At 35.9% G+C, this 27,147-nt stretch overlaps 1 protein-coding gene across 12 annotated transcripts in view; it reads left to right on the top strand.

Annotated features, from left to right (window-relative positions):
- SOX5 (SRY-box 5) overlaps positions 1–27,147 on the top strand; it is a 999,335-nt gene that overhangs the window by 911,757 nt on the left and 60,431 nt on the right. For 11 of the 12 annotated variants that reach the window (XM_029204642.1, XM_029204643.1, XM_029204639.1 and 8 more), the window contains one exon: positions 12,566–12,712. The exons of the other annotated variant lie outside the window; for it this stretch is intronic. In XM_029204642.1, the coding sequence (XP_029060475.1) occupies positions 12,566–12,712 (147 nt within the window). The remainder of the gene's footprint in view (positions 1–12,565; positions 12,713–27,147) is intronic. 12 annotated transcript variants of the gene reach the window in all.

The following is a 27,147-nucleotide window of genomic DNA, read 5'->3' as shown; positions in this document are numbered from 1 at the left end:
ATTTTAAATCATGTTAAAAAAAGTGATTAGGTCAACATCATTCTAGGTAAAAGTGGGTTATAGGTGAACCAGATCCTTCCAATCAGTTCTTCACATTATTGTATATCAAGACTAACCTTGTGGAAATGCAAATCTTGTTACATCATTCCTCTTTTTGAACTGTCCTAGCTTCCCATCTACCTTTCCAAACACCTCTCACAGTACACTGGAGCCTCACTGACCTTCTTCCAAGGCCCTGTATTTGTCTTGTTCTCTTCTACCACAAGGTTCGTCTGCCAGTACTCCTTCCTGCTCCATGTATGTAGTTACATCATCTCATCCTTCTGATTTCTAACTAATCATATTTGTAGGGAAGCCTTTCCTGGTCCGTCTGACCATATTATAGCTCTCTCTTAAATGTCTTCCCAGCACCATGAGTTGAGAAGAAAACCAAACTGAGACAATATTTACTGGCAGTGGCCAAGTGGAAGGAGGAGGATGAAAATGCTAGGAAAAATGTTCTCGGGTACTTCTCAATTCCTTCCTGCCCTACATCTGCAGTAATGTAGTTACTATCAGAAGAGCCCAGTCTCTGTCAGAAGTACTATTAGAATTGCCCTCTCCAGGCTTGTTCATCTCTTTGCTCCAAAGCCCCAGACCCTACTACTATATCAGAATGACCGGAAAAGAGCTTCATAAGGCATAGAGGTTAAGAGTTATAAACTCTATTAAAAGACTTGGATTTTAATCTCAGCTTACCTGTGTGACTTCGGACAAATGACTTTTTCTTTCTCTGTGCTTTAGTGTCCTCCTCCACAAAATAATAATGTATTTCCTAAGGTTGTTGAGAAGGTTCAGAGAGATGTGGCCTGGGCCTGGCACACAGTAAGCTTCCTGTAAACTCTAGCTACTATGATTATTTTTGCTGCTGCCGTTAGCGTTCTGTATCCAATTTCTCTTGAAATTGAGATTAATTCATCTTGATGTTATGTACTCAAATATCCAACACTACTTAATATGCAATATTTCCTTAATCTTAATGGTTTACAATGAAAGAAATGAAGGAAAACATCGGGGGAAATCCATAGGAAGAAGTCTTTTTAAATTTAACCCATCACATGTGCTGTCTATTAGTACTAGCAGTACAACTAAAGAAAAAAAAATCTTTAATGGTTGTGTGCTTTTTTCAGGGAAAGTAGAGTTCTGTCGCTAGAGATTAAAGAAGTTTTTCACTCTTGAAGCCTTTAACCCCGGGTCTTGGAAACTATCTTTGACTCAGAGCTTAGGAAAAACCTTATTACCAGTGGCCAGCAGGTAGGGGAATCCCAGTGGGGTAGAGGGAGATAAATTCATCATGGAAAGTTGAAGTTTGGAAAGCACCTTCACACTGTAACATTGCTACGCATATGGTAAGTTTATGTGGTACGTAATAGAAAAGAGAATTTTAAGGGATACTCAGACTCCTAACGCTACTAGTTACTTAACCTCGGGCAATTTATGAGCTTTCACTCTCCCCATTGAACACACAGAATTGTTATGGTGATCCCTGAAATAGCATAAAGACTAATAGCAAAATGGGTGGTGCGTCATAGTCACTGAGGAAATCGTAGATATTGCACTTCCTCTCCCAAATACGCCAAGTATTTTTAAGCATTCAGCAAGTATGCATTCTGGAAGTGAGTCTGTTTTTTATAATATACAAAATAACATATATAGTCTGATTTAATGTGAACTAACACTCATTTACTTTTTGTTTTGAGTTAAAATCCTCAGTGTTTTTAATGTTTTGATTACTGTTATACACCCTCCTCCCCAACCTATGGAGATAACACGAACAATGATTTCACACTTACGAACTTAGCCAAAGATAAGTGTTTGCTTTAACATTCTTTCTGATAATACTCAGCTTTTCTATATTTAATAATGAATTCTTGGTAGCAAAAGATTTTTTTCCCCCAGTAAACAAGCATTTCTGTGCTTATTGTTACTTTGAAAGGAATTTCAGCAGTGTTTTATTCCCATACGTTAAACTAATTAAAGATAGGAGTAGAGTCACTGATCTAGAAAAGATTTGAAGAGCTTTCCAGCCAGTGTCCTCCTTACCTTGCCAAATGGAGGTGTACTTACTGGTTGGTGACCTCAGGAATAGCTGCAGAGTATTCATCCTCCCACAGTAATGAACAGCAAGTCTGGAGTGGCATAAAAAGGGTCAATCGAATAGGTCATACATCATATGGGGAGGCAGATGTTGGAACATATTGTAATGGATTACTGTGCAGTATATGAAGATGGCTTGTGGAGTAGAAAAAACGAGGAAGGAGTGAGAAAGAGAGAGAGAGAAACTCTCAGTTGGTGTTTTCTTGCATGACTCTCACAAATATATCTGGTCCTTTAAGGGACTGCTTCAATTATAAAAGTCAAAATGTTTTTCTAGCTATTTAAGGTTTATTGGTGTGTAATAAAATGAAGAAAGCCCTTTAAAATCTATTTCATTTGAAGTGTTTCTTATTTATATGCTTCAGTATCTGCAGTGTGACAGAAACAGCATGAGAGCATCATACCTGTGAAAAAGGTCTTCAGGTTTAAATAAGTTCAAATGTATTCTTTAATTTTTAGCAGGATGCCGTGTTCACGCCCTCTCAACACTACATCCCTCTCTGATAGCTCCGTATTCCAAGTATCACACTGGATCTGAATTTGGAATAAAATAATAAAGATTGTCTATGTATTATTAATATTTGGTGATGGCAGCTTTACATAGATAATATCGCTTTTGTACATGTATTTACTATAGCTTTTTAATAGTAAAACCACACTATAGCCAGACATAATATTTTACTTTTGTATTATAACTTTGCCAAGACATATCACCCAGGAGTGATGTATTTAAGGAGATGTGGGTCATAATAGCAGTAGTTTCTGCCTTGGAGGCCCTAGCAGGCAGCCCCATATTTCCTCAGGCAGGTCCTCCAAGTGGCTCACCAGTTTTCTCTAAAGGCAAAACATTCCTTTCTGAAGTGAATGACAATTGTTTTCCCCTTTTGGCTTGTCTTCCTGCAATCCTGAACTCATCTCTGTGTGTCCGCTGACCATCCAGCCTTTCGGAGACTTTATCCACTCAAGTCATTCCCTTGCTTAACCTGCTATTGAAACGCTTACATTCCAACAGCTCCGGATGGTTCTTTTTTAAAATTATGCACCATTGATATACCATTAGTTATCCTTCATTTCCACAAATCTGTACTAGGTCTGAATTTACTTACTCTTTCGGTTTGATATGTTTCTTTCTTTTCCTCAAGTTTCCTTAGGAATTGTGTCCAAATACACAAGATCCTGGATCTTCCACATTGCATGTACTTACTTGAACTTGTTTCTCCAAGTGACTCCAGTCCCTGCTATACCCAGACTATCATTCCCTTTGCTCCCTTGAGAATAACTCTTCAATTGCAATGCCGGATGGGAGATGAACTGCAAATGCCTCCCAAATTCCTCCGGCACCTGTGATTCTCCCAATCACTTTCTCCCGTGGTCTCCGGGAGATCTGGGGAAGCAACAGGAGAAATGCTTCACTCCCTCCAGCCCCCACCCCACTTACATACCACCAAGGAGTGTACCATCTACTCCCTTCCCCAAGCCTTTCACCCTCAACACAGACTTGACAAAGAGTCTCAGTCTTTAGAGCTGTCTGTCAACTCTGTCTATTCTCCGTTTCTTCCAGCAGTCCCCTTAGTGGTTAAAAAAGTGGTTAAAAAAGTGGTTAAAAAAAGTCATCAGCTTTCAGAGCTCACTTTGATATGCTAGTGTTCCTTGATGGGTACAAAGAGTGCAGGGTCCTTTACAATCGGTATTGTACTTCTCTACTAGGATTTTTGAAAATTAAAAAAATTTTAAATTATTGTGTAAGTGTATAAAAATTATATAAGAGGAAAATATGTTTATTTCTGGTACTTATTATTGTCATTATATTGTTTATCATTATGGACCTTTTGATAAAAGCTATACACTGCTATTAAACTGGACCCTCACAGTCTCTCTGACAGGTTTTACTCTTTAAAATTGAATTCAGATGTCCAGAACTCTTACAACTCAACAATAAAGTAACCCGATTTCTTAAAAGAGCAAAAGATCGGAATAGACATTTTACCAAAGAAGACATAGAAATGGCTAGTAAGCACATGAAAAGATGCTCAATGTCATCAGTCATTAGGGAAATGCAAATTAAAACCACAATGAGATACCACTTCACTTCTACTAGAATAGTTATGATCGAAAGACAGACAATACCAAGTATTGATGATAATACACTGCTGGTGGGAATGCAGAAAGGTTCTTTAGAAAGTTTGGCAGTACCTTGAAAAAGTAAACATTAACTTACCATAAGATCTAGCAAAATCCAATCCTAGGAATTGGGTAGCCAAGAGAAATGAAAACACACAAAGACTTGTACTGGAACATTCATAGCAGGACTATTCATAATAGCCTAAAATTGGAAACAAACAAAATGTCCATCAACTGGATAAATGGATAAACAAATATGGTGTATCAGTACAAATGAGTACCATTCAGCAATATAATGGAACAGACTACTTATACGTGCTACAACATGGAGGAACCTCAAAAGCATGCTAAACGGAAGAAGCCAGATCTCTTTTTCTTCAGTCTCCTCCAGCCCTGCCCCAGTAGTGCTGACTGCAAAAGAAGATAGCCTCACATCTAACCCAGGGGAAGTAGAAGGGGTGTGTACTTTTATTTTAAAAAGGGAAGAGGAAAGTTTCTCTTAAAAGTTCCCTCTATGGTATATAGGAAAACCTTAAATACTTAAATATATTTTGTTGGTGGATTTAAAAGCTAACTTTATGACTTTGCATGTTATGTTCACTTACCTGGAATATCTTTCCATTCTAACTTTCTCTTACAACTTCCTTGAAGACGCCTATCTGGCAGGGCTGCAGCTGGGCCCCACCTTAGCAACGCTTTAGAAGATAGTCACAGCCAAGAAAGGTATCCCAGCTAGGGCAAAACCATTCATCTTCTCTTGAATGGAGCTGGGGGTAAGAACAGGAGCACAGGCTGTGGGTCTAGTCTTAAGACACCAAGGAGAGCAGGAATCGAAATTCATATCTGCCCTCCACATCATTTTTGTGTGCGGAGGGGAAAATACACATAACATAGAATTTGCCGTCTTAACCATTTTTAAATGTACAGTTCATTGGCATTGAGTACATTCACATTGTTGTGCAAACATCGTCAGCATCCATCTCCAGAACTTTTTCATCTTCCCAAATTGAAATTCTGTACCTATTAAGCAGTTACATCCCTTCCCGTCTCCCCACCCGACCCCCAGCTCCTGGGAACCACCGCTCTTTATGTCTCTATACAAACGATTACCCTAGGGGGCTTCCCTGGTGGCGCAGTGGTTGAGAGTCCGCCTGCCGATGCAGGGGACGTGGGTTCGTGCCCCGGTCCGGGAAGATCCCACATGCCGCGCAGCGGCTGGGCCCGTGAGCCATGACCGCTGAGCCTGTGCGTCCGGAGCCTGTGCTCCGCAACGGGGGAGGCCACAACAGTGAGAGGCCTGCGTACCGCAAAAAAAAAAAAAAAAAAAAAAAAAGACTACTCTAGATGCATCATATAAGAGGGATCATACAATATTCGGTCTTTTATCATTGGCTTATTTCACTTAGCATAGTGTCTTCAAGGTTCATCCATGTATTAGCATTTGTCAGAATTCCCTTACTTTTTAAGGCTGAATAATATTCCACTGTATGTATATGACACACTTTGCTTATCCATTCCCCCCTTGATGGACACTTGGATCTCTTCCACCTTCTGGCTATTGTGACTAATGCCGCTGTGAACATGGGTGTACAAATATCTGTTCCAGGCCCTGCTTTCAATTATTTGGAATATATACCCAGAAGAGGGATTGTTGGATCATTTGGTAATTCTGTTTCATTTTTTGAGGAATTGCCATAGTGTTTTCCAAAAGTAGTTACACCATTTTATACTCCCAGCAGAAAATCTCAAAGGTTCCAGTTTCTCTACATCCTCACTAATATTTGTTATGTTCAGGTTTTTTGATAATAGCTGTCCTAACGGATTGTGAAGTGGTATCTTATTTTGGTATTCATTTGCACCCAGCTATTTTGAAGGTGTGTTTGTCCAGATGGGAAAATGAACCATATTTTATTAAACACATCATTAGCTAGATTTGTAAATTGTAAATTTATATATATTTGGCATGTGAGTTTCTATTTGCACTTTTGCCCTGGAATCCAACAAATTTAAGGCCTATTGTGTTTTTCATGCAATATGCTCGAATAACCTCAGAAAGAAGAGCTGACAGTATTAGAGCAAGAAGTCCATGTTTTAACTCAAGTTGCTCTGATAATTTTCTGTGAAGAAACATTATGAAAAATAATGTGCAAAGCAAATTTATTCACATTGAGACATGCTGATATGTTTTGAAAGATTTTCTTCAGTACATTAGTTTCTCTTTAAACTCCACATTTAAGTTACATTAGGAAGCTGAAATTAAGCCATAAAGATAACACTTATGGAGGCTTGAAATTGCTTTCTGAATTTTTTCCTCACAAATGTTATTCCTTGTCCCTGCCCTTAAAAAAACAAACATGCTTTTCATATACATCGTATCTAACATAAATCTCTCAGGTTAGATTTAAACTTTAGAAGTACACATTTATCAACTTTTAAAATCGTAATAAGCCACAACACACACATTTTAAAATCTCTAATCAAAACAGTTAACACATTGTAGACATATTAACTTTTATTGCCAGATTTCAGTTACTACACTTAAAAAAAAAATCACCTCCCATTTCTGTACATATATTTGAACTTCAAGATGCTATTAACAAGGGAGTTTTTAGCTCTGTAACATTCTTTTTGAAGATTTAGGTCTATATGTGTTTGCTTAGGTGAGAGTTTAGAAGTGACTACTACTTATTTCTGAGAGCTTTCTTGATCACCATGTGTGATAAAGGGCTTCAACTTTCAGCCCTGTACCTCTTTAAATTCTTGGGATAGTTAAAACAGCCTCATTGGTCTCATTTAATTAAATGTTAAAATATGCAAAATTCTTTTATAGTTATAGTACACCTCTTTTTTCTCTCTATGTATCAGTGTTTGACATGAAATTTCATTTGGAGAAAATGATCCTACTTATAACATAATTTTAAACAATTAATTTAGCAAAAACAGTATTAAGCGGTTGTGCAGTGTGTTAGCACTCTTCACTCAGATCATGGAATCTTTTTTCTTCCTTTTTCATTTTCACAACTGTTACTTCAACTCAAACTATCATTCAAATTACTGCTGCTAAATTTTGATAACCTCATAAATGATATTACTCTTGTCTTTATCTTAACTAAGACAATATATATGTTTTAGCTTAAGACATACATATTGCTCTCAAACATTCAGTGGCTTTCTCTTGCCTACATATTAAATTTAAACTCTTTTGCTTATATTTCATGATTTTCTGTAAGTTGAACATAGCCTGCACCCAGTACTGTTTTGTTCTTCCCAAGGTTTGGGCTCAATTAGGTCACTGTCCTGTCTACCACCTACTCTCTCACCTACTGTTCCACACCATCCTCTCTATTCCCTTTGCAACAGCCAGGTCGTTCCTGCTCCTGTGCCTGGCTTTAGATTGTGCTCCCTCCCTAGAATGCCACCTCTTTTATTATGCTCAGCTTAGCTACACCTCTATAATGAAAGCATATCAGAATGCACTGATTCATTTCCTTTTTTGTCATGCCTTTAACAGTGGCATATAGTTACATATAGTACACTTATATTCTCAATATTTTATGTGTACCAGTGTTGACTTAGGGAAGAAACTATGTTTATGCATTTTCTGTGTCCCCCACTGTACCTAGCACAGTCCAGAGTCGGTAGTAGGAGGTTAGCACGTAAATATTACCTAGTTCTTACTTGGTATAATTAATCCATTAATAATCATAACTGTTACTTATTGATCAAGTGAGTGTTTTATGCACAGTATGTGATGTATTTCTCACAGCAACCATGCAAGGTCAGTTTTATTTATCCCTGAATTTGCAGATTAAGGAATTGTGGTTCAGATTGGTCACCCAAGGTCACTAGCTCAGAGCTGGGGTTAGAATTGTGGTTTGCCTTCCTTTTAACTGTCCCTCTAAAAGTAGAAATGGTCCTTGAAGGAGCTTAAAATACTGAAGAGACAAAGATGTAGTTTTACGGAACAGTTTGAGACAAAAGTGAGAGTTACTTATATGTATAGATAGATATATAGAAACATACTTATGAGCACATTAGCACCAAGACCCTAAGTAACCAATGAATATACCAACCTAATTGTATGTGATTGTCTCCATTAAAAAAGAAAAATATCAGGCTTCCCTGGTGGCGCAGTGGTTGAGAGTCCGCCTGCCGACGCAGGGGACGCGGGTTCGTGCCCCAGTCCGGGAGGATCCCACGTGCCGTGGAGCGGCTGGGCCCGTGGGCCATGGCCGCTGAGCCTGTACGTCCGGAGCCTGTGCTCCGCAGCGGGAGAGGCCACAACAGTGAGAGGCCCGCATACCACAAAAAAAAAAAAAAAAAAGCAAAAAGAAAAAAATTGTCTGAAGTAGGTGTAGGGATGGAGGAAGGGAAAGGGAATGAGAATGCAATATTTTAAGTAATATAAAGAATAGAAAACCTAATGCTCTGTGGGGTTGGGGAGTTTTGGAGATCAAACCAAACCCCTAACATACCCGTTTCAAGATAAGGGTCAGATTATTCTTCAAGGTAAAAAAGTGTTATTCTGTTAGTCTGGTTAACATCATGCCCTGAGTGTTCTCCTTAATCTTCAGCTTTTTACGTTTAGGATCTCTCAGCTTCTTTCTGATGTTAAGAACAACTTGACTGTTTTTCATAAAAGTACATTTATCATAATACACCTTATATTTAACTCTGGGTTTTCTCTACTATCCTTTTTTTTTTTTGCGGTACGCGGGCCTCTCACTGCTGTGGCCTCTCCCGTTGCGGAGCACAGGCTCTGGACGCACAGGCTCAGCGGCCATGGCTCACGGGCCCAGCCGCTCCGCGGCATGTGGGATCTTCCCGGACCGGGGCACGAACCCGTGTCCCCTGCATCGGCAGACGGACTCTCAACCACTGCGCCACCAGGGAAGCCCCTCTCTACTATCCTTTAAAGTAAAATGTGAACCAGGTTTTTGTTTAAACATTTTTATTTATATATAATTGCAAGTGACTATAATTATATATGTACATAATATGTAAATGAGTTCTATAGTTCACAGGATGCTTGTTACTTCAGGTGGCTTTCCAGTTCCCACAAATTTCATGCCCCTTCCCGCTCACCAAGGTCAGCCAGTGATTCTGAGATTATAGACCTCCCTCAGTACAGATACCTACATGATTCTTGATTCTGCTTTAAGAACATTTAATAAATGAAATAAAATACTAATCATCTCTAGACTTTCTTGTTTTAATATCAGTCAACGCACATCTTAATGGATAGACAAATGGATTTAATTTTTTGAAAGGTTGAATTAAAATAAGTCTCAGCAGCATTTAGTTTTTAAGGTGCCTACCCTTGATATATAACCAGGTATGAAAACCACTGTCAGCTTCTTTAAATCTACTGAAAATTTGTTTTAACTTGTGAATGGCCAAATTAGGTCCCAGCAGTATTAAAATTTCTGCTTTATTTTACTTACACAGACCCAAAGTATGTTAGATTCTCTGAGACTTGAGGCCTTTTTATGCTTCTGTAATATAATGTAAATTTAAGGAACACATATATTTGACACAAATTAAAATGTATTGAAAATAGATCTTTCCTACTTCCAAACCTTGGCAAACTAGGAAGATCAGCTATGTGTGGTGGGAAATGTAATGATCTGGAAATAGTGGAAAGTTAAACACAGTTGGGGAAAAGTTGGTCTATATATCAACTCTTTGCATAGAGAAAGCCAAATATGAGGAAGGGGATACGCGAGATTGGGGGGATTGAAGTGCTACTTAATGTTAGCCATACTGAATGAGTAATAAGATTATGACTTTTTCATCATTAATTACTTTAACTCTCTGTGTTTTGTAAAAATACCAGTTATTAGTATACTGTTCTAGTAAAAATATGTATTTAAATGGGCCCATGTATTTTCCAAATTTATCTTCTTTTCTACTCAAAGGAATTTTTTAGGATAATTTAACTGAGGTAAACCTTAATTTCATATTTAAAAGGTTAAAATAATGCATTTATTTGAATGAAGGAAGAACATGTATGATTTTTTAAAATTCCAAGTATATACCATTTCCTACCTTTAAATTCATTAAAGTGTTTGGGAACATATTTATACTTCTGTTTCTAATAGTAGTTCTAATACTTCTTTGGAAGTTGTGAATCTATAGTGATTTATGTTTAAACATTTAATTACCTTTTATGAGTGACTGGTCCATCTATTTAATTATCTAATTAATACAAATAGTCAATATTTTTTCAATATTTTGAAATAATTTTTTAATAATCAAATTCAAATTTTGAATAACTATTTTGTTCACATTTTTCCTTTTAGCTACAGAGGTTAAAATTTCCCATGTCATCTTTAGTAATTATGGAACAATTTTATATTTTGTGTATACTAAACCAGAAATATGTGTTGTTACCTTCTAGGAATAATAGGCACTGGAATCATTTTTAAAGACAAGGATATAATATACAGTACAGTGTGAAATTTACAATATGTAATATAGTTATCCAGCCAGTATTTTAAAATACATATATTTTAAAATTCAGTACACTGGAAAAAGTTTTAATTTGCAAAGTGATATCCTGGGTTATTGGTTATTTTCTTAATGGCTTCATAAACAGTTCAGGATGATGATGGAAGAAATTACTTTGTGAATTGCAGAATTTAAGACACAGGTTTTTAACCCAAGTGTGGGAAATGCATCATTTCTGATACTTTGAAAATGGTACACTCCCACTCATCATATTTGACATCATATCCTTTTACTTTTTATGTAATCTGTTAAAGACTTATGAATTAAATCTTATTCTTTCTGATTGACTGGGGTAAGAAATAACATAATTCTAATGCACGCCAAAAAAATTTTGGGGGTGGGACAGTCATTACTGATAGTATAAATATACTTCTCTGGTGTTTCTTTTGTCTGGAATGTATCTTGCATTAGTTGACATAAAACAATAAGCTATAATTTTTTAAATAATTTTAATGTCCTGTTTTCATTTAGAACAAAGCATCTAGAAACTCTGAAAAATGTAAATGTATTTTCATGTATATAAATGCCAGTCTTCATTATTTCATTTATAGAGAGACCCAACTTATCAGAGTCTCTGGCTTATCCTGAGCAGTTTCAGCCTTTGAAATTTCCCTTTCAGAGAAAAACCAAGATAATCCAGAGAACTATTTCACAGCACTTTTCCTTGAGAGCCTTTTTCTTTAACATCAGTCTTTTTATTATGGAAGTTCTAGCTTGCATAGTAAATGCTATCCATGAAATCTTAAGACAAAAGAGAAATAAGAAATTGGGTTGTATTTTAAATATATATACACACACATATATACATATATATATGTGTGTATATCTATACATTTATTTATTAATATTTGTATATGTATATATAAATAATTGCTTCTTCAATCAGATTTTCACAAAATGCTAAATGGAGATGAAAGCGTATTAATCTAAACATTTGATATGACTATTTGAATCTAAAGCAACCTCCATGTTTTAAGATACTACATGATACGACCATCATCATCAAGTAAAATTTTCCCTTATTATTAAATTGATTTGTTGAAGAATTTTTATTGGTTATTTAATAAGAATTACTATGTGATGGCTTAGTCGAAGAGTGTGTGCTTTAGATAGTATTCCTTAAAACCCTAATCCTCAAGATTATCTCAAGTTTGTCTTTGTTTATATATCATGAAGTACAGTGGCATTCTGGCAAGCATCCAGTTAACTTTTATCAACTGAGGTAGACTGACCCGATAATGTTCTTCAAATAGTCCCCTTCCATTCCCTCCCAGTGGCTTTTTTGCATTTCTACACAGCTAATAATCAGAAAAAAATGTTACAGGTGCCCTTTTCAGCAAGTTAAATAAAGGAAATATACAGGGCTTGAACCCATATGGATAGTAAGAAAATTACTTGGCGTATGAAGCTTCATTCTTTTGTAACACACCGTGTAAATTTTTAAATGGTTAAAATAAAGCTATTAACCATATAGTATGATATACTTTTCCTCCACTGATGTTGGCAAAGAGTAAATACGGATGACTGTTACTTGTTTTCAGTCCCTGTATATACTGAAACTAAAATTCCTTATGTGTCATATCTGTCATTTCTCCCCTGAGAAGTAAGTCATGACAGTTGAGGTGACAGTGTCTTTCTTTAAATATTCCAGGGCACAAACAAAAAGACCCAATTGGAAAAATACCACATCTTATTATAGGTATTTTCTGACAGGTGCATTTATTTTATTACTCAGTCCTTATTTTCTCTCTCTCTCTCTCTCTCTCTCTCTCTCTCTCTCTCTCTCTCTCTTCTGTAGCAGTTATATGCTGCCCAGCTAGCTGCAATGCAGGTATCTCCAGGAGGAAAGCTCCCAGGCATACCCCAAGGCAACCTTGGTGCTGCTGTATCTCCTACCAGCATTCACACAGACAAGAGCACAAACAGCCCACCACCCAAAAGCAAGGTACCCTTTTGAAGAAACTACATGTTTTGACATTTAGAGTGTACTTTTCATTCAGTGATATTTATTGAATATCTATTATGTGCCAGCAACTGAGCTAAACTCTAGATCTCCAAGGAAATAATAGTCTAGTAGGATCAGTAAGGAAGGTGTCCCTATAAATTTGCATACCTACATTTAGTCACTCATTTATTCAACAAACATGCACTTTATAGTAGGAAATGTGAGTGACACAAATATTTGTAAGATAGGTGTGCTGTCATCAAGAATTTTACAGTCTTATGAAACAGATACCCATCCTCTACGATACAAAGTCTTAGAAGGAGTTGCAGATAAAGTGCATTGGAAGTTATTAGGACAAAGAGATTATTACCTTCAGTGAGAGATCTAGGAAAAGTTTCCCGAAGGGGCAACTGAAATAGACCTTAATATATGAGTATGATTAGTGCATACAGAAAATGTTTTATATAAATATCAATAACTATTATTACGAGGTATAGTATAGACATAATTTTCGATGTATTATTCAGCCAATGAGATGATCGTGTACAGATAGGAAGATAATACTAGTATTAAAAGTAAGACTGTTTAGAAATAGTTTTGTTTTTAGAGCTAAGGAAACATTTCCTGAGAGAATGTAGAAAAGGATCAGGAGAGTTTCAGGTAATTTGTTTCTTGGCTCAGAAGAAGAGAGAAGCAGAAAAATTAATTTGAATTTCTTTGTGATTTTTAAGATCTTACCTAGATGATAGTATATGAATATATTAAACTTTCTGTGGAAAAAGTAAAAAGAGTAACCATAAAATAATTTTTACTGACGTTAATCAGGGAAATAATCACACATTATCTAACAATTAGAAAATATTAAGTAGAAAACTGTTAACAGTTAATTTACCCCCAAAATAATACTGTTTTGTCTTTTGCTGAATTACCTAGAAAATTGCTTCTGCTCTTCGTTTCATGAATTCATGTTGAAATGTCTAAAGAATAATAGGCTAAGAGTAGTCACAATGGTTGAAAAAATACACAGATAAAAAAATTAGAAAGTATTGCAAAAGAAAAAAACAGTCCAAGAATTTTTTACTCCTTCCGTAGTGCCCTGGCAGGTGCTTTTCACAGTCAGTGTATTAATCCAGAGTAGAAATTGGGAAAGAGAAGAGATGGATTGGGAAAGTGTCCTCCAGCCTCTATCTCCCCAAAACCTCCAAGTCTGTTTTTATATAGTAAGATATAAATACGTTTGGAATTGTAACTGAACCTGGACAAGGACCTTAGACCTCACCAGCAACATGTGCAAATGTATAGTGCAAAACATTGTACTTACTACTGTGATATTAGGAAACATGCATAAGCCACTTTTAAGAGCTCTTTCTGCTGTGTAATGGACCTTGCATGTTCTGTGCTTGATGTATACCTAAGGCCTGGTCTGCTTTTCTTCATGATCACAGCAGAACATATGTTTTTAAAACTTGGTAATAATTATAACATTTATTAAATATAATTTCATTTTAAAGCAGTGATGTTTTGGTGTCTCCATGGACCAGCAGTTTCAATGTATTACATGTACAGGCTAACACTGAGAAAAACAAATAGCTGTAGCAGCATAGTCATTGTCACACACAAGTAACTCTGTGAGGCGTCGTTCTGGGTTTTTTCCCATGACTTATTAATGTGATTTCACATCATGCTTTATAATGATGCTTTACATTAGGATGTTTCATCTTATGATTTTATAGTATATAGTTCACTTGTAAAGGACTAATGGGTTTTTCCTGGTTCCTAGAATTACTTTTTATCGTTAATATCTTCTCCCCAAATGACTTAACTCAAATAATCATGAAGCTTTTGATGTCAGTCAGCCTCATCCATTTATGCATCTGTTTATTTGTTCATGCATTCATTCATACATTCAAATGTTTATTGAGCACTTGCTACAATACTTTCTTAGGTAACCATGGCAAATGTAAAAGTGACTGAAAGTTGGCCAAGATTAGGACACTGCTTTATGAGCTATATGGTTCCAGACATTCATAGAACTCCACGGACTGGATGCAGAGATTGATTATTTCAGTAATGTTAGAATTCTCCCATATTCTATGGTTTTAAACACCTCCATTTATTTAGCACCAGTAAAAAAGTGGATTGTGTTTCTATAAGCTATGATTATACTTAATTTTAAAAATATATTTATAGTTTATCGCTAAATTTCACTTTTGGAAAATTAGCCTTCATGAATTTTCTATCATATAAAGTTTAAGAAAACCATGGATGTTGTATTTTTTCCCACCTACAGTTATTATAAATTACATAAAAAGTTTAACCCAGAATAAAGTGCCCCTTTTTAAGAAACAGCCACGATTTAATAAAAATACATCCTTTATATGCTCATTGTCTTCTAGCATACTGTCTGCCACCATTCTTATTGTCAGAAAAGGTGTCTTAAATGTGCTTGGTGTTTTAGCTCAGCAGTAAAGTTTAGTGGGTTAAAAATAGCCAGACCAATAAATATTACTGTTGTCATTTTAATGAAGAACATAGCTAAAAAAATACAAGCAACAATAAATAAAGAGGTCCCATTTCAATACATGAATTTAGTTTCTTAGAGGCTGGAATTGACATTTATACATGGTATAATAAACATTTTGCCTTCACAAAGCCATTTCAGTTATATATAATTGTTATCATTTATTATTATATATATATATATATTTTTTGAAACAATCAATTCTTAGTGTCCTGGGGGCATTTTCTGTGTGTTTTATTGGTGCATTTTCATGTCTGTCTTACTATACAATAGAATTATTTTATTTAGCTTTGTGTTATCTGCCTCCCTACCTGGCATAAGCCAAACTGATGATTTATGTTGAAAGTACCTTTATTGTACTTTCAACAGAAGAATAGAATCATAAGCCACATCTAGGTGATGATGTAAGGAAAATGATCTTATTGACAGCTGTCAAAAATCAACCATTTTCTCTGGGTTTTCTTGCCTGCCCTTCTTCCTAGATTTGCCTTTGACTCACAACTCCAGAGAAGGACACAAACAAAACTTATTTGCAATTTGCAAAAAATGGAAGGGGGGAATCTAAGGGAAGGGGCTCCAAAAGACTGTAAAATTGTACAGCATGAGTCCTCTGATGCATGCTGTTTTCAATCTGCTGTGTGCCAGTTGGAGGCTTGAGGGGGTTGTGTGTGCACTAGAAAGGATAATGCTGAGAAATGATAGAGTGGCTGTGACCTCCAAGCTCAGCCTGGAAATCCAAGACATTGATTTCACTTAGCATTCCTGCTGAGAAATCTGGCGGAGTTCAGTTGTAATAAAAGAACAAGATTCTGTTCTAATGGTAATGGCGTATGACAGACATATCACTTTGTCTGTCCTCAGCACCAGAGACAGGAGAATTGGAGAAAGGTCACCTGATCTTTCCGTGGTGTTGTACGAGTGCTGTACTGAGCTTTGAACTGCCACTTAGGAACATAATTATTTATAATAGTAAATGATAAAGAAACCTTTAGAGGACTCACAGTAACCTTCTAAAAACTGCAGACAGGAAGTGTGTACCATAAACGTGAAAACACAAAAAGAAATCTGCTCTCTTCAAAATCTGCATTGGAGAACTTGGATAGCATTGCTGGTTGAATTAGATGTTTTTAAACTTACTGTTTTGAACTGTTTTCATTAATGCCTGACATACTGTCATTGCTTAACTTTTCCTTATTTTTTATGCCTTGATTATATTATGCACAGAGACAAGAATTTGTTTTTATAATATATTTTGCCAAAGGTTGAAAAATTAAGGCTATCAGCAGGTTTTAAAAATTTCTCAGGTGTTACATAACATCTTTCTTAATGCATGTACACTTGTCTCTTTAGCACTTATTTAATCTTTTCCCCTCTGGATCCTACTCCAGGACTAATTTTTTTAATATTTAGTTCTTCAGGGATACTCTCCTAGCTCATGCGTATCCTCACAGCTGAGTTTATAGCTAAATATTGATAATAAAAAAACTTTGAAATCTTGAACTTATGTGTGCAAGAGATCAAGTTTAAAGGAAATTTTAGGAAGAATTCTATTTCTCATATTAAGGAAAATTATTTAAAGTCTTGTGTAGCAGTATTGGTCCTTGAATCCCATAGACAATATTGCTGCTCTGAATCTGCTTATATCCCTTAACAAATGTTTAAATTGATTTGTTTATAGTTTAGCATTCTGCCAGAGAATGGACACAATTTATTCAGTGACTTTCATTTTTGCACCACATACTTCTTTATTTTAATGGTTTTCTGCATTGTTTGCTGCAATCTTTTTAAAAAAACCTAGATAGCCTTTCTTTTGTGATAGTAATTGATCTCTTGATAATATTTGTTTGGTAAGAATAAATTATTTCTTTTAAAAATAACAGAATCAATATCAGCCTTAAAATAGTTATCTTAGGAGGAGGAGTATTTTTACCTGGTTTCACATACAACTCACGCGATTGTTGCTAATGAATAAGCTTATAATTTCCATGTTGTCAGGAAATCCTCATATGTCATAGATGTGCTAACCACCTGAACTTCACATTTTAAGTGTTTTGCTATTGCAAAAGTAGCCACCTCTTGGGAAAATTTTAAGTGCAACTTGTAAATACTATGAAACGTCTCTTGGTATTTGATGAAAACTTATATATTGCCTGCAGCTAACCAAGAGTAGTTAGATTGAAAAGCTGATGACAAGAGAGAATTCCTGGGTGCTTTTCTTTTAACCTTGCTCTGACCCTAGTCATACCCCTGGTCGCACTCGTGTCTCTGTCAATGACAGGAGCACATAGATTGTCCAAATCAATTTTTTTTGTTCTTTTCAAATACTTCTGGCAGTGATGTTCCCATTTGCTCAGCAGTAGCACCTGGGAGTTAGGACAAGGAAAATAAATATTTTTCCAACAAGCCAGAGAAAGCCCTAGCCAGCTGACCAGACACAATCAGATACTTTCAGGGGCAATATCCTTATACATATTGTTTCAAATTCAGAAGCAAGAAGTGGAACCGTATTGTTTTATCTGATCCTCTTTCACAGACACAGAAATTAGGATCTTTTCTGAATTGGTAGCCAGGTGCTTGTGTTAGTAATGTCAGGAGTGCCATGACTCCTCTTAGCGCACCTATTTTTTGCTATAATGGTTCCAATCACATAGTTTCATGCTAGCAAGTAAGCATTTTATCAGTACACACTGATCTACAGGGTAGAATTTTATAGTTTAATACTATAAGTCACAAACTATGGTACATATACACACAAGATTACTTAGCACTGTATGTTGGGAGTATGAGAAATCAGAGGATAATCATGATTCATCTTAACTGAAAATTAGTTCTAACAGGAGATTGAGGAAATGAAGCTTTTTTGCTAACTTTGAGACAGTGTTCTATAATGCCAGTTGGGGGAAAGCCTCACTACAAAAGTGCACATACAGCCTAACCACAACCAAGTCAAACCACCACCACACTAACTATAAAAACACTGTTTTTAATATTTGACAAAAACATCCTTTCAAGACAAAGCAAAAGACATCAAAGAGATTTCATAAGTTTGAAATGGACCAGGAAGTACTAAGGCCTCCACAGAAGTAGTGCCATCATGAAAAATTCAGAAAGCACTGCTCAACATGATCATAACTTCAATTAATAGTTTCACATTTTATCTGGCCATATAAAATTTTTAGTAGTAGTAGTTGCTAGAGATGTGATTTCCAATATGTAAAAATTCCTAGAATGCTACTATTTGACTTATTTTTAGAGCTTTTCAGGTCAAGATCTCGAATAATCATTACTCAGTAAACAGGGTCAGAACTGGTCTCCAAATATAGTATTTCTAAGTAATCCACAGTGCTTAAATAGCACTAATCAAAGAGGCGCTTCCACTCATCTATATATGTAAGATCAAATAAAACCACGGATTCCTCCTGAAACTATTAGACCTGGTACTTTTGTAGATTTCATGTCTCCTAAAACTTCAGAACAGAACGGAATGTTAGCCTCAGCTAATTATAACCACATTTGAATTGGCCATTTTCTATTCTTATGCTTTAAACACTGTCTGGCATATCAATTAAATGCTAGAATCTCCCTAACACCTTGCTCTGTACAGCTGCTTCGTGCTTTGTTGAATAGCTATCGAACACCCCTCCTTCACCCCGTATTTCAATATCTATGAAATAACAATTTTGTGAGCCTTTGAGATGTGATATGGATGTGTCATACTCAAGAGGTGAATTCATTTGAGAGGAGTCACCCCATAGAGTTAAACTGTAAATGTGGCCCATTACCATTATCATCACTTCCTGTGTGGGACATAGTTACAGTGGGCATAACATAGTCGCCCTGTCATTTTAAATAAAATAGTTTTCTTTTTGTGGCCCCTTGTTGCTAAACTGAAATATGTTAAATGAAGTGTTATCAGCATAACCCCTGTGATGAGCCTTCTCCTTTCCGTTTCATTTGTATTCAGTTGACAGGAATCTCAAACAGCTAGGTACTTAAACAGAGGCTTTTCTGAGCACAGTGGTATTAAATGTCCAAGTAGGTCATTTGGTGATATATTCTTATGACTCGGAAAGCGGGGCGGGGGGTGGGGGGTGGGTGGGGCATTTGTAACATAAAAACAATAAAAATTATAAAATAAAAGAGACAGAGTAATTTTAGTGTTGGCATTTTTTTAAAAGGCAAAATATACAGAGGGATTTAGGTAATATCCTTTGAATTCAGCTGGCCTGGCCTGTGTCCCCGGGTATACTGATTTTGTTTTGACAGGAACCTGTTTGGAACACAGCAGCCAGCTCTGATGAGCCATGTCAAAGCTTTTTAATAATGCAAACCATGGGGGAGACAAGAGGGTGTTGAGCATGTGCAGAGACAGGAAGATCCACAGAATCACATTTTTTAAGCGGAAGTTGCCCTCTAAAATAGGTCCTACACAATGCAGATTCACCATCCAAAAAGCTAAATGTTGAAAGCATTTTAATGTTAAAACCAGGCAGTTAAAACCTAAATAGTGTGGGAAAGAAAAACAGAACAATGTGAAAGGATGTCCCTGTATTGGGCTTGGGGTGTGTGTGTGTGTGTGTGTGTGTGTGTGTGTGTGTGTGTGTGTCTAGTACAACGTCAATAAACGTCATGGCTAAATGTAAGTCATCAATACATTAGACTGAGAGAGCGAAAGTGCACTTCTGTAGTTATCTTTCCTTTTAGGGAATCATTTGTAATTTGGGCTTCCTGAAACATTCTTCAAATCAATTAAAATCCTTTCTTTTCTATCCTAAATGATTGATCAGTGCCTCATTTGAGCTATTGATTAGCGACCCCTTTTCACCCCTTTAGCCTTGACCTGTACTAGAAATGCTTGAATAGAGAATTGAGAAGTGAAACCATGGAGGACCACACCTCAGATTTGATTCATTTGAATACCTTCTGCTTAATCATTCTTTCCTATTCAAAAAAATAGGAAGAATTTTAGTAGTCTCTTTAACAGAGATGCCCCAAAAAGTATAGATTTGTTTTCTACATGACAGCAAATTATTAATGTCTTATTTAGATAGATGGAAAATAGAATATATGCCCATTTATTTGTTCAGTTTTATCAATAGATTTTTCTCTAGAGAGAACCAAGCATTCCACTAATATTTTTAAACACTATAAAATAGAGAGTAGAAAGAAAATAATACAGTAATGAAACAGATGTAAATTTGAGTCAAAAAAATAAAAAGATGTAACCTTCTAAGCTGAAGGCAGACAAGTTCAAAACCAAAAGTATTCAGAAGTTTTATTTATTTAACAAATTGTATCAGCTGTTTTGTTTATAGAATTATGGAAGCTTCAGTAAGAAGGAAATGCAGAAAATATTCAGTCCAACACACAGTAACTCAGTCATGAGGTTACTTTGCCTCTGCCTAGTCTGCTGCAGTGACAGAAGGAGTCCACCACTCCATGAGGTGGCATTATTTTTATTTTTAACATCTTTATTGGAGTATAATTGCTTTACAATGGTGTGTTAGTTTCTGCTTTATGACAAAGTGAATCAGTTATATATATACATATTATTCCCATATCTCTTCCCTATTGCGTCTGCCTCCCTCCCACCCTCCCTATCCCACCCCTCTAGGTGGTCACAAAGCACCGAGCTGATCTCCCTGTGCTATGCGGCTGCTTCCCACTAGCTGTTTTACGTTTGGTAGTGTATATATGTCCATGCCACTGTCTCACTTTGTCACAGCTTACCCTTTCCCCTCCCCATATCCTCAAGTCCATTCTCTAGTAGGTCTGTGTCTTTATTCTCGTCTTGGAGGTGGCATTATTTTATTCAGAGTAACTTGATGTCACAGTATTCTTATTTAAGTAGAACTGTAATCAACTTTCCAGGATTTCAAACTATGGTTTCACTGAATGACAGCTGTATTTGTTAGTAAAATAATAGAAAACCCAACCCAAACTGGATTAATCAAAAAGGAAATATATTCAGTCACATTAAAAAAAAATGTTATTCTGATTTCAGATGTGGTTAAATTAGGAGCCTAAACAGTATCACTTGGAATTGGTCTCTAGCCCTTAGCTCTGTTGTTTTCTCATTCTTTAAAGGACTGTCCCTTTTTAGTGTTCTGTAACACCCTATGCTTACATCTACCATTATTGATTCAACAAATATTAAAGTATGCCTGTCATGTGCCAAATTCAGTTCAAGACAGAACTACAACTACTACAGCTATGAACAGGACACTGTGTCTTCTTTAGATTCTGCAGTCTAATGGGAAGTGATAAACTATGAGTAATTAAAACGACAATTTCATATATTGGTAAGTGCTGTGAAGAAAATAAGGGTAAAAGAGTGCCTAGGGACAAGCAAGGGAATCTCCTTGAGACAGAACTATAAGGGAACCCTCTCTGAGACTTAAATCATGAATAGGAAAGTACCTGCAAAGGTCTGAGAAAAAGGTATTTCAAACAGGAGGAACAGCAGTTGCAGAGACTGTAATATATGAGTGAGGTTGACAAATTCAAGGTTTAGAAAATAGGCCGGGATAGCTGAAATGCAAAGAACGTGAGGGAGAATAAGAAATGAAGTTGGAAATGAGAAAGACCACATCAGGTAGGACTTTTTCATGTTAAGTTTTGAATTTTGTTCTAAGTGCATTCACTTTTAAAGAGAAATTATGTGTTTTCCATTTGTCGTACGACTTATTAAACTCTTGTAATTATCTATTCGTTGTATTCTTTTCTTAGGGTATTGTGTCTTTCAGGCAAAGGAATTTTTTTCCTTTTATCTTTTGGACCAATTAGTTAATATTTTAAGTGTCTCTACATTACTTCCCTAGAAACACTCTGGAATTTCAGTCCTAATGACACACCCTGGACCTTGCCATTGGAGAGACAAGACAATTTAATTCAACAAATTAATTGCTTATGACGTGCCTGTCAGAGTCCTAGGACCCAAGGATACTGGTGAACAGTGTAGATGGTTCTCTGCCCTCATGGAGCACAGTGTATGTGGTGAGGGATGTGGTGAAGCGATACAGACAGTAAAAGACAATCACATTAAAGCCTGTTAAGGGCAGCAAGTAAGCACCTGGAGTACGGATTTAACCTACACTATTTCCTGGGTTTTCTTTAGATTCACTTCCTTTATCAGGTTTTTTTCATTAGTAATATATGAAAACACACACAATTGATAGTACCTGATAACACCTATAGGAAGCAAATTGCAGGGTTGAATTTTTGGCGTGATATTTTGGTACTAACACCTAAGTATTGGTTTTTAAAAAGTCATCTTAAACAATTATAATTGCTATATACTAGTGTTGATAAGAGTTTTAGAATTCTTATTTTACTTGATCTCTTTTGTGAGTAGGTTTACAAGTCACATGAGAAAACAGACCCTAATTTCTAATCAGATTTTTACTTTTGACATGTTTTTTTTAATTTTTGATTTTTACCCAAAACTTTATAACCCAGTGTGATTCCAGTGCACCTGCCAAGTGCAACAGACTTTTAGCTATCTTTTAAAAAAATCAGTGAAAAATGTGCTACAGTCTCAAAACAATTACAACAGGGCAGTTTTAAAATTATGAAGAGCGTTATTTTCATCATTGGGATAAACTTGCTTCGAGAGGACAACATTCGTTCAAAATCAGCCACACATTCTCTCTCTTACTGCCTGTCTCTCCCTGTCTCCTTTCCTCCATCTGTCCCTCCCTCTCCTCCCCTCTTCCCTTCTCCCTTCCTCCAGTTACAAGCTTTATTAAAGTCACACTTTTTGTCATATAAACATGCAATGCCACCCACTTAAAAAAAGCTTTTATAAAGCTTATGTAAAACTTCTATAAATAATGTGATTATTTTCTTGTTAAAGCTCATTATATGATTTATTTAAGCATGTACATTCACAATGCATTTAAAATCCTATTTGTTTTACTTATATTGAGTTTATATACAAAGTTCTAATGTATCTATTTTGTTGTATTATATTCCATGAAGAAGGATTCCTTTTTAGTTATACCTCTTCTCACATTTTCTCATGCACATACAACATGGTAGTGGCATTAATTGCACAAAGTTAACTTAAGGAGAAAGAGAGACTATTTTAATCCAGAGCTGTCCAAAAAGTTATAAAATAGTGAACTCCATCATCATTCTTGCAGTTTCTCATTTCTTCTAATAATCAACTAAAGAACACAGTCATTCTTAATTATAGTTTTTTGAACAAACACCAGAAAAGAAAATGTGTAACTTGATTAGTATTAAATGTGGGGGAAAAAAATGCCTTCATCATATGCACAGTGAGTGGTGTAATTCACATTGACTGTGACCCCCAAACCCCGGGCTGCGGACTGGTATCAATCTGTGGCCTGTTAGGAACCGGGCCGCAAAGCAGGAGGTGAGCTGCGGGCGAGCTAATGAAGCTTCATCTGCCGCTCCCCATCGCTCCCCATCGCTCGCGTTACCGCCTGAACCATCCCCCCAACCCCTGTCTGTGGAAAAATTGTCTTCCATGAGACCGGTCCCTGGTGCCAAAAAGGTTGGGGACTGCTGGTCTAGAGTCTACTTAATATGATCAGAGGAACTTGCAAGCATACATTCCTTATCTCACATATCTTCAAGTTGGAGAACAGGAGGATACAGAATAGGATTCAAAATATAGAACAGCTCTTGTTTTTTTTTTTTTTTTTTGAAATAGGGAACTCTTAGAATTCTCTTATTTTACTTGAAAATAGATTTGAAATTTTTTCTATACTGAAATCAGAATTTTGCTCACGAAAATTTTAATCATAAATATTAAATTTGAAAAGTACATTCTTAATGACTCAGAATACTGAATACTGCTAAGAGCTTGTTTAACAGAGTGCTGCTTGGAAAGCAGCATGTCTAAATATCAAGTGTCTAAATATGAAAAGCTAGCAATTTTCCTTAACCTGAATCACGTTCTTAGGTGTCCTCAGGTTCTCAAGGGAAGAATGTACCCCTTTCCTAGTCCTGGACCTCCTTGTAGATAATATAATTGGATGCTTCTTAGAATTCTACCCCTCTCCGTTTGTGAGCTGCAGGACTTACAATTGCAATATCCCACAGCTTTTAGCACTCGTACTTCCAACTATGGACTAGCTGATTCCATAGGGTGACTTTTACAGAACCCAACCGTTCATCCTTTATGATTTTGGTTTTTCAAAAGAATAAGGATGAGATCTCTAAATTTAGAGCAGAATGAAGACCAGAATTCTTACTTTACAGGTTTTACATTACGAAAATAATATGAAAGAGAAAAAAGTATACTTAAATAGAAAAAACAGTATATTCCCCCAAATTGTTTGCCAATACCAGAAAAGACTAGAAACCTTACATTTTCATGAAACCACAAAATATTTTTTATTAAAGCTCTGTTAGATTTCTTTGCAAGACCAGTTATCAGTACTGAGATTCCATATGAGACCTTCATTTAAATTGGGCCTTTCAATAACCAAAGAATCTTATTTTTTCTAGTTTATTATATAATTTGAGCTATTATGGTTTGTTGTGCAATTTTGATGACTTTTGGCAGTGTAGATATTTCATAATAGGAGAAAAAGAAATTGAGACCAAAAATAGAAAGGATGAAGTACTGCAAAAAATTTTCTCTTGTGGTATTTCCAGTAGTACTTAAAATAACATAAGGAAAAAATGCTGTTGTGAAGTATGTACAAAAGCATTATGACAGCAGTAGGAATGTCCTTAAATAGGTACAGATTTTTGTTTTCTATACTTCTCCGTGTAACTCTTTTGAGGATCAAAGTTTCATTTTAAGTCTGCGGGAGCTCAATATTCAGGTCAACCCTATATAAATACAGGGCAAGACAAAAATTTGGGGTCAAGTGATGGAATTTTTAGCGCCGGTTTTTATGTAGATAGTGCTGTCATTTATCTAAAAAATGATGGTTCTGATACAATTTTAAGAGAACCTCTGGGTAGTTTTTGTTTGATTTGGTTTTGCTTGTCTTTTTCTATTAGCATACACAGAGTTGCAGTGAGCTGGAATTCTGATCTGTTGTATCTGGGACCATAATTTATGGACTTGAAACAAACTAAATGAAGGAAAGATCAATTCCATAAGATTAATCATTATTACAAACACTTTCTTTACCCATTGAATTTTAAGTGGCTGCCCCATAATATGCAGTCGATAAATGTTTACTAGATTAAATGTTTATATTATACTACTCAATCTTAATATGAATTGAAACCTTAGTTATCACTATCTGTGATATAGTCTTCACTATATGTCTATTTTTGCAATTAAATATATTAATACAACATTATCTAAGATCATGTATCTGTATACGTTTTCTGTTATTATTTCAGTCATATATTCTTAGCTATTGTCAGGTGAACTTTTGGGCCTTTGGTGTAACCAAGTTATGTTCTAGAATTCTGGGCATCTTAAATAAAACATTAAGGAGTTTAATGAGACAAAAAGGAATATTTTTAAAAGTTTTAAAAAATATTCTTTCAAAATGTATTTTGAAATGAATTCTATTTTTAAAAACAAGATCCACTTAGAATGCACAGTTAATAAAATATGATTTATCCTAAATGAGATATCTTCTAGTGGGAAAATAGGAATAAGAATGTCTTCCTTCGGAAAGAAACATATCAATAGACTTGACATTTTGCTTGAAACAATGCTATATGTTTGTTCACTGGTTTATATAATTTTTAAAATATCACGTAATGACTATGTTATTCATAGATGAAGCTTCTTAGAGTCACTCTTAGAAGATGTCAATACTGAGGTTTGTTCAATAAACACCTTTTTAGCACCTATAATACACTGGACACTGGTAGAATAAAAAAGAACAGGAATTAACACTGTACAGTGTAATGGGGAAGGCAGCAAATAAACTAACAATTAAAATACTGTGGGCTAAGTAATAATCGAAGAATAATATGGAGAAATGGAAAAAAGTTCTCAACACAACCTGGGGAGAAATAGGAAGATAAGGAAAGGCTTCCAGAAGATGTGCCATTTACATGGTTTTTGAAGGAAAATGAGACAACCTGTGCAAAGACTTGTAGGAATGAAAGAGTAGAGTGTGGGAGTTCATCTGAATTTTAAAGAAATAAGGTTTACAGTAATGCATCTCTAGAACTTTGGGAGTGAACTTAAGAAGAATGAAAATGTAAAGATAAAAATGTCTAAAAGAGGAAGTCTAACCATCTTCCCTTGGCATTCTCTAATCTAGCCCCACTTACCTCACTAGCCTAAGTTATTCTACTTTTCTCCCAATCTCAGCAATTTGTGCTCCAAATGGAATCACTTCCTCATGTATCACGTCATTTCACCTCTTTTTGCCTATGTTTGTGCCACTCTCCCTCTCTGGAATGCTTTTGCCCTCTTCATTCCACTTTTCCCTCTTGCCTGGCACCAACTCATAAGACATATGTCCACTGTCACCTCTATGTGGAATTGGCTATTCCATCATATGTGACCACACTACATAGACACGTACTCCTTGTATAGCATCACAGCACCTGTATAACTGCACTTGCCTTCCCTTGTATGACTCTGAATCCCTTGATGGTAGGGAGTATATCTTATTCATCCTTAGCATCCGGTGTAATGCTTGACATATAATCATTGCTCTAGTTCTTTTAGAAGAATAAACAAACAAACAAATAAACGAGCCATCTGTGGAAGTAAGCCAAGATACTATGTTCAAAAATATGACTGAGTTTGGGACCCCTTACATGGAAGCATCAAAGATCCTGGGCTTGAGGATAATCTCAATGCAGCGTGAGTGGCATACAGTTGTACCTAAGAAAAGTAAAACAGTGCTGTTGTACTATGTCGAAAGACCATATGCACAGAAAGGTTATGGAGCCTAAAAGTAAGGTTTGTTATTGTTTATCCTGTCAGTCTAGGTGAGATACACTGGATTTA

Source organism: Monodon monoceros, unplaced genomic scaffold, assembly GCF_005190385.1.
Source record: "Monodon monoceros isolate NGI ecotype Baffin Bay Population unplaced genomic scaffold, NGI_Narwhal_1 Super_Scaffold_6, whole genome shotgun sequence".
NCBI lineage: Eukaryota > Metazoa > Chordata > Mammalia > Artiodactyla > Monodontidae > Monodon > Monodon monoceros.
This window is presented reverse-complemented; position numbering and strand designations above follow the sequence as displayed.